The sequence below is a fragment of the Ceratotherium simum genome, chromosome 9 (genome assembly GCF_057802395.1).
Source record: "Ceratotherium simum simum isolate JZ-2026a chromosome 9, ASM5780239v1, whole genome shotgun sequence".
Classification (NCBI taxonomy): Eukaryota; Metazoa; Chordata; class Mammalia; order Perissodactyla; family Rhinocerotidae; genus Ceratotherium; species Ceratotherium simum.
In genome coordinates, this window is record NC_141908.1 from 75,570,940 (window position 1) to 75,585,340 (window position 14,401).

Sequence of the window (14,401 nt, forward strand, 5' to 3'; positions counted from 1 at the left end):
ACCGGCTGTGAGAACACCAGTTTGGAAACTTAGAGAAAATAGTTATCAATGCAAAAAAACCTGTGATGATCACTTTGAAATGCAAGTTGATTCTGGTGGCTCTAGAGATGCTGGTCAAACGCTTCCCAAAGCAACCAGAAAAGACTCTGCAAGAAACCTTCTGTTGTTCACTGTTTGGGAAAGATGCTAAATCTGACCATTCTCCTCCAACCTCGTTTGGAGAACTATTTCAGGGAACACATTCTTTCTCAAACTATGACACACAAGAGGCACGGGGAGGAGAGGGCAGACGCATTAATACCTTGTGCCTGAGCTGCAGAGCTGTGGGAGTACCCCAGGGCCAGGAGCGCGGTCTCCACCAGCTGGCTAAAAAGCACGTCTTTTCGAACCAGGACAAACTCTGCATGTTCTTCTCTGTTGTCATATTCAAGAGAGCTATCCAACTGCTCCACCACACAAAAGACAGGAATCATCAAACCTGGAGGGACAAGATTCAAGAGCAAAACACAAACATTACAAAGCAAATCTCAGTCACCATGATGAGAAGGGAAGAGACAGTTATAAAAGTCACTCATCTGTGATCGACAGTGGTTTAGATTAAACAAGGCTATTAGTCAGATGGGCCTAATGGGAAAGCTGTGGATTTTTTCCCCTCCATTATTACTATCAGACTGCAGCAGAACTGCCTCAGGCAGTGGCAGAAGCCCTCAGATTCCAGTCATTAAAAAGTGGAGTGCACCAATCAGAAGTGTCCTGACTGAGAGACCTAAAGTTCATGGCTGGCACATAGGTGAGGTCAGGGTGACCTTCTAGACCCATGCATCCTTCGTGTCCATGGTTTTATCATTAATTCTTCATCAGAACTAGTATTTTCAGATCAGATCTACTTTTGTCTGAAAATGTAAGATACCTAGTAGGGAGGCATATTTGATTTCAGGGCCTAAGCTCATATTTGAATATGCACAAGAAAGCCAATAGGAATTTAAAAGAAGTCCCTCCTCTATCTTTTACTTTTCTAAATCCTGGAAAATAGGTCATCAATTAGCCTGAAAATACCCTGCCCAGGAAAGCCTTAACTGACATTTAACTTATGTCAAAATATATATCCAAATACAAAACTTTGTCTTTTTTTAAGTTATTATTTTATACATTAACATCAGTTACCACTGGAAAGGGACTATCTCTTCTTGTGTTTTCAGAGAAAAAAAGTAAACTACCCTAAAGAATAAAGCAAATTAGTCTAGTTGAAAATCTGTTGTCACCGAAATATTTTCTGCTTTGTATCAAAGTGTGAAAAGCTAAAAAATGTTTAATTCACCAAAGATGTTTTTATAAACCATTTTTTATTTAAAAAAAAAAAAAAGTCATACAGGCATTTAAATCTAAACATAGCCAAAGCATAAGAAGATCAAAGTTTTACCAACATGCAAGTAATAAACACGGACTCTGCCCTACGTAATTCACACAAATTAGTGTGTTATAGAATAAGGATCTGCTCCGGGTCTTCTCTTTGTGCAGGAAAAATCAAAAGTTATGAAGAATGAGTGGGCAGGCGGAGAGACGGGGGAGGTGGAGGGTTAGCGGGTCATAGTGAAGGCACTTCACAAGAAAAATATGACCTCTGTGTAAAACGACATATGGGAGCATGGACTCTGACATACAGAATGCACAGGAGTTTCTCTAGAAGCCCCTTGCTGTTGCCCAGACCCTAGAAGCCTGTGACTCACTCTGATCTGCAAAGCAGAGGGTGGGAGCAGACACTGCAAACTACCAGGTCACAGATTTAGATTCTTGTTCAAAAGATAACACAATGGTACAACTGGTTCCCACGTGCTAATTATTATTATTAAAGATAATAAGTATTGGGTGTAATTATTAAATATTATCATTATTAACAATAATAATACTTATTAAGAATTGTTATCATTAAAGATCATGGTAATTATTATTAAGCCTGCACAACACTCTAACAAGTCACACCATGCCATACCCGGGACAATTATTGACTCAGTGTTCACTCTTAAGAACAACAAACCAGCATTATTGTCTATAGCAAATACACTATCCATGGTATAGATTTACGGAAAACGGGAAGTAAGGGTGGAGCAGACTGTTTTAGACAAAGAAGAGAATTTAGCCCGGCCACGTGGTGCCTTACAAAATATTTTTTTTAATTGTGACCAGTAATGGCATATCAAATGCTTATTTATTTATGCCCAGCTTATTCACAAATGTATGTAAGACATGTAATGAATAATATAAATTAGGTTTCCTCTGCATTTTCTCTGTGGTCATTCATTTATCCAACTTCCATTCCCTAAACACCTACTATGTGCCAAGTATCCCCCGTGGCTGCAGGGATACAAGTGAGAACAAGTCTGACATGGCTCTCGCCCTCAGTGCAGGTGAAGGTGTTGTAAAATCTCCCTAAGCAGCCATAATGGCATTTTATAGGACCCATCTACGAGAGTCCTCCTCAGCAGGGAATAGCCTCCATTTAGACCCTTTAACTCACATACTGGTATATGATCTTTGTCCAAAGAAACAAGTTGATTTCTATTTTTAATGATTTAAGCGTATGCACACATAGGCCATGTAGTCAGTGGTGCCATAAGCTACTTCACCACTAATACCTATGTGTACATAATTTTCAATGCTGAAAATCCATGTGCAGTTTCTAATGTCAACATCGGAGTGTCACACATCTGGGAATCACAGATAAGACCTTTAAATGAATCCAGTTGCTCCATAAGCTATCACGTATCCATTACTTAGGAACCATAAATCTTTCTCAAGTCTATGGTCAACTGAAAAAACTTAAGACCCTATTAATTTTTAAAAATAATGTTAACAGTTCAATGAGTTAGATATGAAATATAACATTAAAGCACAGGGATCTACAACAGGTAGGGACTGATGTTTTGAAAGTGTCAATTACCGAAATATTTCCTTAAACATTTTAGTTCAGTGATTAAAGGAAGCAATTGTTATCTGACATGATAGCAATAACTCCTCATAGTAAAAAGCAAGCACCCATCCCTCAGAGGCATCAGCTACTTTTAAAAAAAGGGGGGGGGGGAGGACTTTGAGGCAATTTATAAAATAAAACAAAATTAACCAGAAGTGCTTGATAATAGAATTTGTTCTGAAAGCACATATATATGAGATACCAAAGAATATCATAAACAGGTTATATTTAACCCCTAGAAAAATGTATCTTTTTACTAGAATTTGATCTAAACAACTATGAAATTTTTACAATGAAATGCAATTTTTACAAAGAAGAACAACACAGGAAAAATGGATGCAATTCTAATGACAATGACAGGAGAAATGAAAAATAGTAAAATAATACAATTGAGGTCAAGTGTGGGGAATAAGAAAAAAAGGCATAGGTTTTAAAAGCCTTTAAAAACAGCAAATCCGTAGGAAAGAAAACTCGAAAAGGATGAGCAGAAATATGTATCAAAAAAAGATATTTACCCATTTGGTCCCCCCACTCTCTCCAGGCAAAAACAGAAAAAAAAAGAAAGAAAAAAAGTGACAATGGATGAAAAGATAGGGAGAAGTGTTTGGAAACACTTCAAAAAATAAATTAAGAATGGAAAGAATTAAAAGATAAGTTCCAATCAAAGAAGAGCAATGTAAAACTAAAATGCATTGACAACAAAATTTAGAAATGACCAAGTTTAAATAATCAAAGTGAGAAATGATCAAATGACCATGATCTAACCCTATATCTAGAGCTTATGGCATTATTTTTCTTTTATCGTAGCACAGACCCATTTCCAGATGATCAAGTAGAGAACTTTGAACCTTTTGATTATAAACCTCGCTAAGCCTTTTACAATTGTGGGAGGTAAGCAGGTAGTCTAATCTGGAGGACAGGCACAGAACCCCAGCCACTTGCTAAAAATTAAGAATTGTTCTGGCAGTTGGGGTAAACAGGGACGTTGTCATGGGGGCAAAATAAGCATGGGCCTGTCTTTACCAGGAAAATGCGTTTTTCCAACTGTCATTAGTTATGATGCTCAAATTGTCATTTTCATCATGACATTATTTCTGAAGAAGTGTGTGTGATCCTGAAGAGTTAACCTGATCTCCACCACTGCCGCCATGCGAACGAACAGAGACCCGTGGGGAGACGTTACCTGTGGCGAGGAGAAGCTCTGCGTCAGAAGGCAGGCAACTCTTGGATCAAATCCTGGCACAGTCACCCCTTACCTGGGGGGGTGACCTTGGTAATTTACTTGACCTCTCTGAGGCTCAAATTCCTCCTAGCTAAAATGCGAATTATAATATCTACCTCATAGAGCTGTTGTGAGGATTAAACAATGTAATATAATGTTGTCTGACAGCCCTCAAACAATAGAACGTTTTTGTTTTTCTTTTTTCAAAATCAGTATTAATACAATTTTACAGAGGAAAGAAAGAGATCAATAATTTTTTTCAGGATCTATAATCAATGCTCATCTTACTTACTAAAAGGCATTTCTTCAGAATATAAAAGATACTAATAATCACTGAATGGCCTACTTACTTAAGATGCAAATAACAATGGCTTTAAATGTTCAACGTGTCCCATAGCAAAACAGAAAAAGTGTGAAAAGCACCATATTTTATACTCTCAAACAGCCTGTCCAGCACAGCAGCCACTAGCCACATGTGGCTAGTCCTGAATTGAGATGCGCTTTAAGTGTGAAATACACACATGAGTTCCATGATTTAATACCAAAAAGGAAATAAAAGTAAATATATCATGAATAATTTTTAAAAACTAACCACATGTTGAAATAATATTTTGGATACATCGAGTTAAATAAAATATTATTATTAAAATTAATTTCACCTGTTTCATTTTTTTTTTAAACAAAGCTACTAGAAAATTTAAAATTATCCACATGGTTCTATTATATTTCTATCAGACAGAGCTGCTCTAAGCAACCTGCCAAACACCAGCATATACAACGGTTTTTCTGACACAGGATAAATCATCACAAACTGATAACAAGGACAATGTGCGATTGTCTTGAGCATTTCTTGGCTGCCCCTCCTTTATCTCTCCTCTGTGTTCCAGATCTTACGAGACATGAGGACAGATGTACTCTTGGTTAAACTCCAAAATCTAATGTGATATCTTCTCTGCATCATCCAGCAAATTCTAGGCTATTGTTTTATTCCTAACTATATTAATCTAACTTTTTCAGTAAGGGAAGGCTTTTTCCCCTCCCCTTCATTTGAAAGAACAATTACAGTTTTCAGGAAACGCCACAACAGTGGCACGAAAGTCACCTGAGAAGCAAGTATTCTTTAATACTCTGGACGTCGAACCTCAACAATGAAAGAGGAAAGAAGGTCCAGCAGCAGGGGGCCTCAAAGACGGGGTTCCACCGCCTTCCACAAAAGTTGGGACACAAAACAAACCTCTCGGGCCAGCCCCGTGGCTTAGCGGTTAAGTGCGCGCGCTCCGCTGCTGGCGGCCCGGGTTCGGATCCCGGGCGCGCACTGACGCACCGCTTCTCCGGCCATGCTGAGGCCGTGTCCCACATACAGCAACTGGAAGGATGTGCAGCTATGACATACAACTATCTACTGGGGCTTTGGGGGAAAATAAATAAATAAATAAAATCTTTAAAAAAAAAAAAAACCTCTCATTTGCATAGCGCCCCCTAACTCATCACGTAGGCTAACATACAAACATACCTTTATTTTCTCCCCACGTTTACTCTGTGAGAGGGTTATTATTATCCTCATTTAATAAATGAGGAAACTGAAACTATGGGAAAATAAGTAACATGCCCAAAGAAACCCAGCAAAGCAAGAGTAGAGAAGTTCAGGTTAGCCAAGGAAAACAACCCTCCAAAACCCACACCCACAGAAATCTAAAGGTTTGGCCTTTTCTAAGGACCTGTCACCACTCACTGTGTCCAATGGGTGACCTGTGTTGCTTGTAAGTGAATTCACCTTTTGATGACCTACCACACGTCAGGCACCATGCTAGACATAGAGGAGGAATCAAACACGATTCCTGTCCCTTGGTCACTCACAAAGAAAGGCTCAAATAATGGGTCACACTCATGTGGGTGAACATGGGCCCCACCCCCCTCCCCAGCCCCTTTTGTCCTGGGTCCACCCTCATTCTTGGACCTGCCCCCTGAACCACCAGTCTGAGATGATAGGAGACCAGCCTTTCTCCTCCCCTCTTTCCAAGGGCTCCTGAAATCATCCGTTTCCAGAAGGAAGGCAGCCACAGGGCCCACTCCCTTCCCTGAGGCTGGCACTATATCTGGTTCTATCACTTGCGAAGGTCCCAGGGCTAATTGAAGATTACAGAGGCTCTAGGGCAGAGCCTCTCATATCTGTTCTTTGTATAAAACCGAACCTGGAGTAACACACCACAGTCAGCAACCAGCACAATCGATAAACCATAGAGCCCTGAAACACTGCATGAAATTCTACCACGTAAACGAGCAGATCATACAGGCGCCTCCAGACGACTGAGAGAGAAGAGAAGTGAGGGGCACAACTATCCTTTCTAAGTGCACACTCACTAGAAAAACAAAACAATCATTTGCTCGCTCTATAACCTCATAGTCTCTCTCTCGGCCTGTCTGTTTCTCTCACACACACGTGCACACCCATATTCACACACGCACCCTGAGTCCCAGACAGAAAGAGAAGTGACTTGACAATATTAACCTCTAGATACTTCCTCCCACTCTAAAACAACAAAGTTCGAGTCCAAGAATTGCAACCAGAAATAGAAAGGAAGAATAGGGGCCCCTCACCTCCTCCTTGCGTCCCAGGCAAACTTTCATGTGGATCTAGGTCTCCTTACTACTCTCCTCTTTCCTGCTCCCACCGTCCTCTCCCAGCACCCAGTCTCCTGAGCTGGCAGCCAGAGGCTCCACATTCCACCATTCCACTGCAGCCTCTCACTCCCCCTGGGGCCGAGCTAGAAAATTCCAAAGAGATTAATAGATAAAAAGATGCCACACTTTGCTGTTTGAACGGTTTAGTAGTCCCTTAATCTCTTTAGATATATTTTCATTGTAAAACAAACACATTGTATCTCACATCAACTTCTAATGGAAAGAATTTCAGGCAGTGAAATAAAAGCATGGTTCAGTCTTGGGGTGGAGGGAGAGCAAACACCTTTGGGAGCAAGGGAGCACCCACAGGTGGACCAGAGGTCCGCCAGGCTTCCCTAAACGGCTCCTCTTCCCAAAGTTCCTCGCTGTCCTTTGCTCGTGAACTACAGACTCTCTGAAGGATTAATTCATCTGCTTTTGTTGTTGGTTTTGTTTTTAACTCTTACTGAAGAGGAAGCAGGAGCTGAGACAGAGGTGGGACAGTCGAAAGTCCTGGTCATTCACAGGTGGAGGAATACAGTCAATCCTGCAAGTATGGGGAAAGCAAAATTTGCTTAATAATTACTCTAAGGACAAACTGAGTCATATTCGCAGAAATTTGATTTCATGTTCATCCATGACCCTGTTGTTTGTAACTCAGGATTAAACCTCCAACTAAAGTTTCAACAATAAAGCTCCTCGATGCCTCTCCCCCTACGGGGAGAAGAGGTGGGAGTAGGGGTAAAACTATCAAGAAATATTTTATTCTCAGAATTCTCTCTAGTAAAACCAGCCCCAGAGGCAGATCTTAACTTCGGAAGATAAGAACAAAAATAGGCCAGGGGTGGGATGGCGGGTGAACTCTGGTCCTCTTTCACTTATCACCCCAAAGGCTTAAAGTGGTAGGGAAGGCAGATGGGTTCTGGTCTTCTAGACCTCTGATTCCAGGCCTGTCCCAAACTGGGATTACCATCCAGCCTGAAGTCAGATCTCAAGGCTGAAGGATCAACCCCAGGTCTCTCAACACTCTTCAGTCACAGAAACGCGGTGGTAGGATTAAGTTGGCCCAGCAGTTTGCAAAACAGGATTTGGCAGGCACACCGGAGGGACAGTGTGGCTACTTATCTACACAAAAAAGCCTGAGCTACACCTGGGAACTGGGCCATAGCAAGCCTGACCCAAGGAACAAAACTCCCTGATGTCAGGAATGTCCAGTCAGAGGGAAGGAGAGGGCGGCCTTTTCCGTCTCTAACATGGCTGGACTCAGATAAGTCTTCCTCACTCCCCAGCTCCTCCTCCAACCCCAAGCCTGACCTATAGCGACACAAAATAAAGGTTCGTCCAGTTTAACAAAATGCTACTTCCAGCTAGATATTAATAACCACCACTGATAGGCAGTGTCAGCTCTGGTTTTTCCCCATGACTCCCCAGCTGCCGAACTTGTCCATATCACTTTGGCCCTACTCAATTACATTCAGCATCAGCAGACGAGGAAGGCTTTCTAGGAAATGATCCGCACAAGTGGATTCAGGAGCTCGCTCCACGTTCTCCAGGGGAAGTGTGCCAGACCACAGGGCTGTGCACGACCACTGTTGGCAATAATTGTCGGTTTATCACCACGAAGGCATCCCAGTTAATCGGTGTACAACTCGAGTAACTAGCAGCACCATCCTCTGTGACTGTGCCCACACTGGAACCCCAGGGGTCTTACTGCAGTCCTCCCCACCGCCTGCACTGAAGGACTGCAGCATCTTTTCTAAATTTAGCAACCACAGAGAGACAAAATGTTTACTGATCCCAGAATCAAAATTTTTTTTTTAAAAAAGGAAAAAAGTAGAATAAGCAAGTTTGTATATTACAGAAGAGTTCAAACATATGGCATATAGTTCAAACAAATACATATTGAACTAAGTATCCCTTAGTTCAAAACTAAATTCTTGAGGTTCTTTTCACAGCGGGTTAAAAATGCATATATTATTAAGTCCTGAGACTCAACGGCATGTTAAAATGACTATACCATAATTCATTAATACCAGGATTTCTGTCCTCCACTAAGTAAATTGTATGCTGGAGGTTTCTGAGAGGATAATTTTTTAAACAATGTTTAAGTGGAGATGTATTTGCTGCTCCCCTCATTCTCATTATCCTCTCTGGAAAAGCTATTTGCAACTCAGAGCCCCATGAGTCACAAAAGGAGTCAATAAAATTGTCTTTATACTAACATTTTCTTCATTATCTCAGGTTTTGAGCTCTGCCTAAATGTTATTTTATCTAAGTTAACAATTAAAATAAAACCCCTTGATTAATTTCTCCGGTGTCGTGTCAAGGAAAGGTTAACCATACGAGGTCCTCCATCGAGGAATTAATAAAGGAATCAGGCGCTTGGCTCTCAATAAGACAAGACTACCCAGATTTCTAGTGGGAATATTTCATAGCATGAGCATGTTTTCTTTGGGGAGTTTAACTCACCAAAATTATTAAAAATTGAGATCAAACACTGGTGCAAAGCCCCAAAGGAAATCATACTAGAGTAGAGAGATTTTTATCAAATAAAAACCTGAAAAGGTAAAGTTTTTATAGGGAAAAATAAAAGGCATTCTCCCTTACAAAAGGAAATCCTACTGTCTATGCTTAGGGTTCAAACAGCAAAATATGGACGGATATTTAATAGACGTGTAGAAATCGTCACTGTGAAATGAATGCCGATTTCACAAAGCCAAGCTTAAACAGACAGGCAGCCGTCACCATCCTGTCCCCACCACTAAAAGCCACTCTCATTTTGGAACCCAACAAACGCCTCCACCAAGATGTAATAGCAACCAAGCCCTTGAAAGGGCCAACTAACACTGGGAGGAGAAAAAGAAAGGAACAGGAGGAGAGAGAGCAAGAAAGTCAAAATCATAGTGTGTATTCTGCAGTTCCCTAAGGGCACACGCAGATCTCTGGACTGCAACACATAGGATTCTATTATTGCAACTGAGATGAAGTTAATAAAACCCGGCATACAGACTGGGAAAACTCAGGTCCTCACTAATGGAATGCTTCCCAGACAAGATATTTTAAGTATCTATGTACCTGAGCAATTTATAGCAATTACGAAAATAAGAAAAACAGAACAGAGAAACTAGTACATTCTTTTTTCACTTTATGATTGTAAGACATCTTTATAATTTATATAATTTCCAAAAGAAAATATTGAATTTAATATAAAAAAACCTAAAGAGACCATTTAAGTCACTGCAAATAAATCCACTGAAAATCTTATGTTCATCCTTAATGCTATCCAAAGGATATACCACCCAGCCAAAGGAGGAATTTTATTACACTTCTGTCTTTGAGAAGTGTCACCAAAGCCCAAAGTGATTTGTCTCTTGAGAAAAAAAAAAAGAAGTGATAAATTTTCATCCTAAAGAAAATATAAGTTTCTACTTTCCTTAAAGCAAAAAACCCTGGAAAAGTACCACACCATTTTAAATTTGGGGTAATCCTAGATATGAAACATCTCAATCTCAAAAAGATTTCACTCTCCCTAGATGCCCTGGACTCATACATTCTTTAAAATAATTTCTGAGCCACAAAATGAAGCCTATTAGTGTCGTTTTTCCCCCTTCCCCAAAAGGCCACAGTTTCAACAGTTCCAATCTCACAAACTCAACACAAAATAGCAGGAAGACAAGTCAAAGACTCTTTTTCAACCTGTGCATTAAAGGAGAAAACGGTTCCCTTTGGGATGAACTTGGAGGTATAGGGTTAGGTTTGCGGGTGAACTCCTATGTGGACAAGGAGGCCTTGCCTGCCATGGGGAGAGTGGCTATTTCATCTCAGCCCCACTGCTGCCCAGATCTAGATGAAGACGATGGAAGAAACTACACCTAACAGTTTCCAAGAACATGAGTTCATTTCCTTATTCTGTTAAGAGAAGTAGGATCGACAAACAGATATGTTTTCAAAGAGCAAGTGTGTGTTTATTACATATCTGAGAGGCCGGCTGTGAGAAAGACGACCTCCCTGAGTCCTACCAAAGGAGAAAAGAGCTGCATCTCAGAAGCTTGCCATGGCTGAAAAGAACTGTCTCCCTCAAAGTCGCTTTCAAGCTATACATCAATCTTCAACATAATTATGTTTGACAGAATATAAGCTCTTGGCAGTTCACTTGTTTGCAATAAATGCTTAGTTTGGGTACACGGACTGTATTTCAGTCTTATAAATATCAAACACAAACCTACAGCAGTCCCATTATGGGGCTGAGACTTATTCTGCTATAAATCTTTTCATTGGGGGGCCGAGGGAATCACTTTGCAGCTTGCTTTCCACTAACCACTTGGAACAGTGTGAAAAGAGGTGCACTTATACTTGGACCCTGTCCTAATTGGAATTCTAGACATTTCCACAGGAGAGTGTGCAGTATCAGTCCTGAACACGGAGGTCAGTCCCCAGACAGTGTCACTATGGCAGCAAAAAAATACACACCTGGAGCAAAATGGCTCTTACTAAAGTCACGGCATTTTCCTACAGTTCTTTTTCTCCTCAAAGTCTCTTGGGAACTAATGACCATTTGTGACAGCATTGGCAGGCTTTCAATGGTAAGCTCCAGTTTGGGGGGGTTTATAAGTTAGCTGCAAAAATGTGCTTCAGGCTCAACCTTACTATATGAATGGGCTTGTAAATAGAGTTAGTTTTGCTGAATGTTACCTGGGGATTCCTTTGAGGAGGGAAAAAAATCAGGATCACCTTATTTACCCTTGTAAAGTGCCTTTACTCGGGCCTTAAATGTGTAATAACTTCCTTTACAGAGAACAACTTGCTCCTCTTCTACTCCCTCAATAATAAAGGGTGTCTGGTCTTCTAATACCACATCTGCCAAATTTATAGGACAAAATCTTGTCTGAATGGAGCCTCGTAAGCTGAAAGCTAGGCGAAACTGCAGGAGTCCCCTGGCTTAGCCCTCCTCTCCTCCACGAGCGCTTTTCTCTGGGCATGCACCTTCGACAGCAATTTGAACACCTTCTGGTTTTCACGTGAGATAGCATCATTGCAGGGTTTCCTCACTTATTTCTTAATTTCACAATTACCTTATCAGATTCCTATGATAATTCAACTTTCACATCGTAGTAACATATAGGAAAGATCATTTTAAGAATCCTAGTTTAAGCATATTTTTCAAAATAACTACTACTGGGAAATTCAGTCACTTGATTACTTAATAGTGCGATTCCAACATCTTTCCTTCTAGTCAATGTTATAACTGCAGGTGACACAGGATAAAATGTTTTTACGTCTCTCAGCTTCTAATAAAGAAGACAGGTAACTGATTTATAAGTTTCAAGGGTCATTAAACATGATTTTATTAAAAAATTTTACCATATGACTTTTTAGTATACAGAGATGTATTTTTCATTGCATTATCTGCCTCACAGATCTTTCTTGTTAATATCAATAGTACTAGTTTACAATGTGAACAAATGGAAAATTGTTAAATTCACCTACAATAAACACTCCTTTTTTTGAATTAAATAAGCCCTTTTAAAACCTTAACTATTTAACTGCTATTTATTCGGAGGAGGGGAAACATGGAGAAGGTGACTGCATGAAAAAAAAAATACCTTTTTTTTTTTATTGTACAACAAAAATTCCCTCCAAGGGAAAAGGACATTATGCCAAGTTCCACCCAGAATTAATGTTTAGGTTTAAATTATAAAGTCCAGAAAAAACGGAACCACTAATAGACCCTTAAAGCTCGTGGTATTTGTCAACGCTGTTAGGTTATGTAAATGTTAAAACTGAAAAACCCTTTGCTGACAAAAGTATTTTAATGAAGGTGCTATTAACTAGACTCTCTGGACTGAATTTTTAAAAGAAGCCTTTTGAGCTGTTTGATATAAACTCCACTCTGAAGAGGATTATGCTTGGGACAGTTCTGAGAGTATGAGACCTCCACCCCGAAGGGTTTACTGTCTATCTTACTCCTTTCATTTGTCACTCTCAGAAAGGTTTTTAAATATTGAACCCAAGAAAACTCTTAGCTACAGATCAAAGAAATATTCTCTCTGTCAACTGGGTCCAACCTTGGACTCCAGCTGCTCGGACGGTCAACAGTATTTGCCGTTTTAGTATCCCTACAACGAGCATGGGTTAACTCCACTGTCTGGGCTAACTCCCCTGTCATCACTCCGGTTATCAAGACCTCACAGTTTCCATGAATAGAGAAAGAAATACAGCTCAGAGTAAAAGAAAACTAGCCACTGATTTTGGCTGCAGCTGGCCGGTTCGCTCTAAGTTGCTGAAAGCTCCCCTCTGGGGAGTGAGGGCTCAGCACTGTAAAGGAGTATCGATTTAATGGTTCCAACAATTGCTGATCAGGCCAGAGCCTATGCATTCCAGGTGACCTGACGGTTTATGTCACCTGAGTGAATGTCAGGTGATGTGTACACATGGAAGCTCCGGGGCCCCCAAAACCCCATGTGTGCTGAGAAGAAATAAGGGGGCTCATTATTCACCTTCAACTCTCTCCCCATCCCCTTCAGCCTGGTTAGGACTTCCAGAGGAGGAGGCGCAGAAGGCCCAGGAACCACACCTAACCCTCACACGGTAGGGCTTTGTAACAAGAGGAACATTCATTACTTTTGACTTCCATTTACAAAGGTGGGAAAAAAAAGAAAAGAGGTAGTTATACCTCAGGGAGATTGTAAGAAAATGTGATTTCCCTTCTCAAACTGTATATGAAGACAAATCAATGAGCACTCTTAATGTCTCCAGAGCAACCACCTCCCAGGGGCTCCTCTCTGAACTTCCCAGGGAGGAGCAAGAACCAAATGGTCTCTCCCCAAAACAGATTTTAGCTAATCAACAGGGCAAAGTAAGTGAAAAGCACTTCAGTTATTCTGCATCTTCTCCAAGACTAAAAATTTGTACATTGTGTGACAGGTCCACCTCATTTTTCTTAATGATGTTTTTATTATTCTTTCACTCAATTAAAGCAGAAATGGATATTGCATCTTCTGACTGTATAATTGTTATTGTAATCTGTTTTCGATCACTGCTTGGGAAATGGGTCCAAAACAACATAAACTCTCCACTGACTCGGAAGGCAAGTCATTTTCTTTTACTACGACACTTAAAGAGACATTTATCATGCTGCTCTGTTAGCATCTTTGGATTATGAAAAAAGAAAGTTCTTGTTCTGTTAACCAAAAAAAATAATGTCTTGAAAACACTGCTATTTGCAGAGTTTTGCTATGAATGCATTTTCCTAATAAGCTATCAATTTTGCCTTCCCTTATATGTATAAATAATTGGAACAAATGCAATCAAAATATTCAACTTTAACATAGGGAATAATCGAGAAATTTGAAAATCAATTGTATTCAGTTATAAAAGAACCGATATACTTGCTTTCCAGCCAAATACAAAAACAAGTAAAAAATATTTTTAAAAGAAAGAAAGATATCTGTGCTTAATGTGATGAAATTCAAATTGTTTCCATGAAAAATGCAAATCACCTCTGTCAGATCTTAGTGTTTTGGAAAACATTTGCTCTAACTGGAGTCTCT

General features: G+C 40.1%; 1 protein-coding gene across 1 annotated transcript in view; it reads right to left on the reverse strand.

The window, feature by feature from the left end:
* Nucleotides 1-14,401, reverse strand: part of SATB2 (SATB homeobox 2) — a 189,229-nt gene that overhangs the window by 164,519 nt on the left and 10,309 nt on the right. The window contains exon 3 of the mRNA XM_087435552.1: nt 302-478. Coding sequence (XP_087291678.1) covers nt 302-478 — 177 coding nt within the window. The remainder of the gene's footprint in view (nt 1-301; nt 479-14,401) is intronic.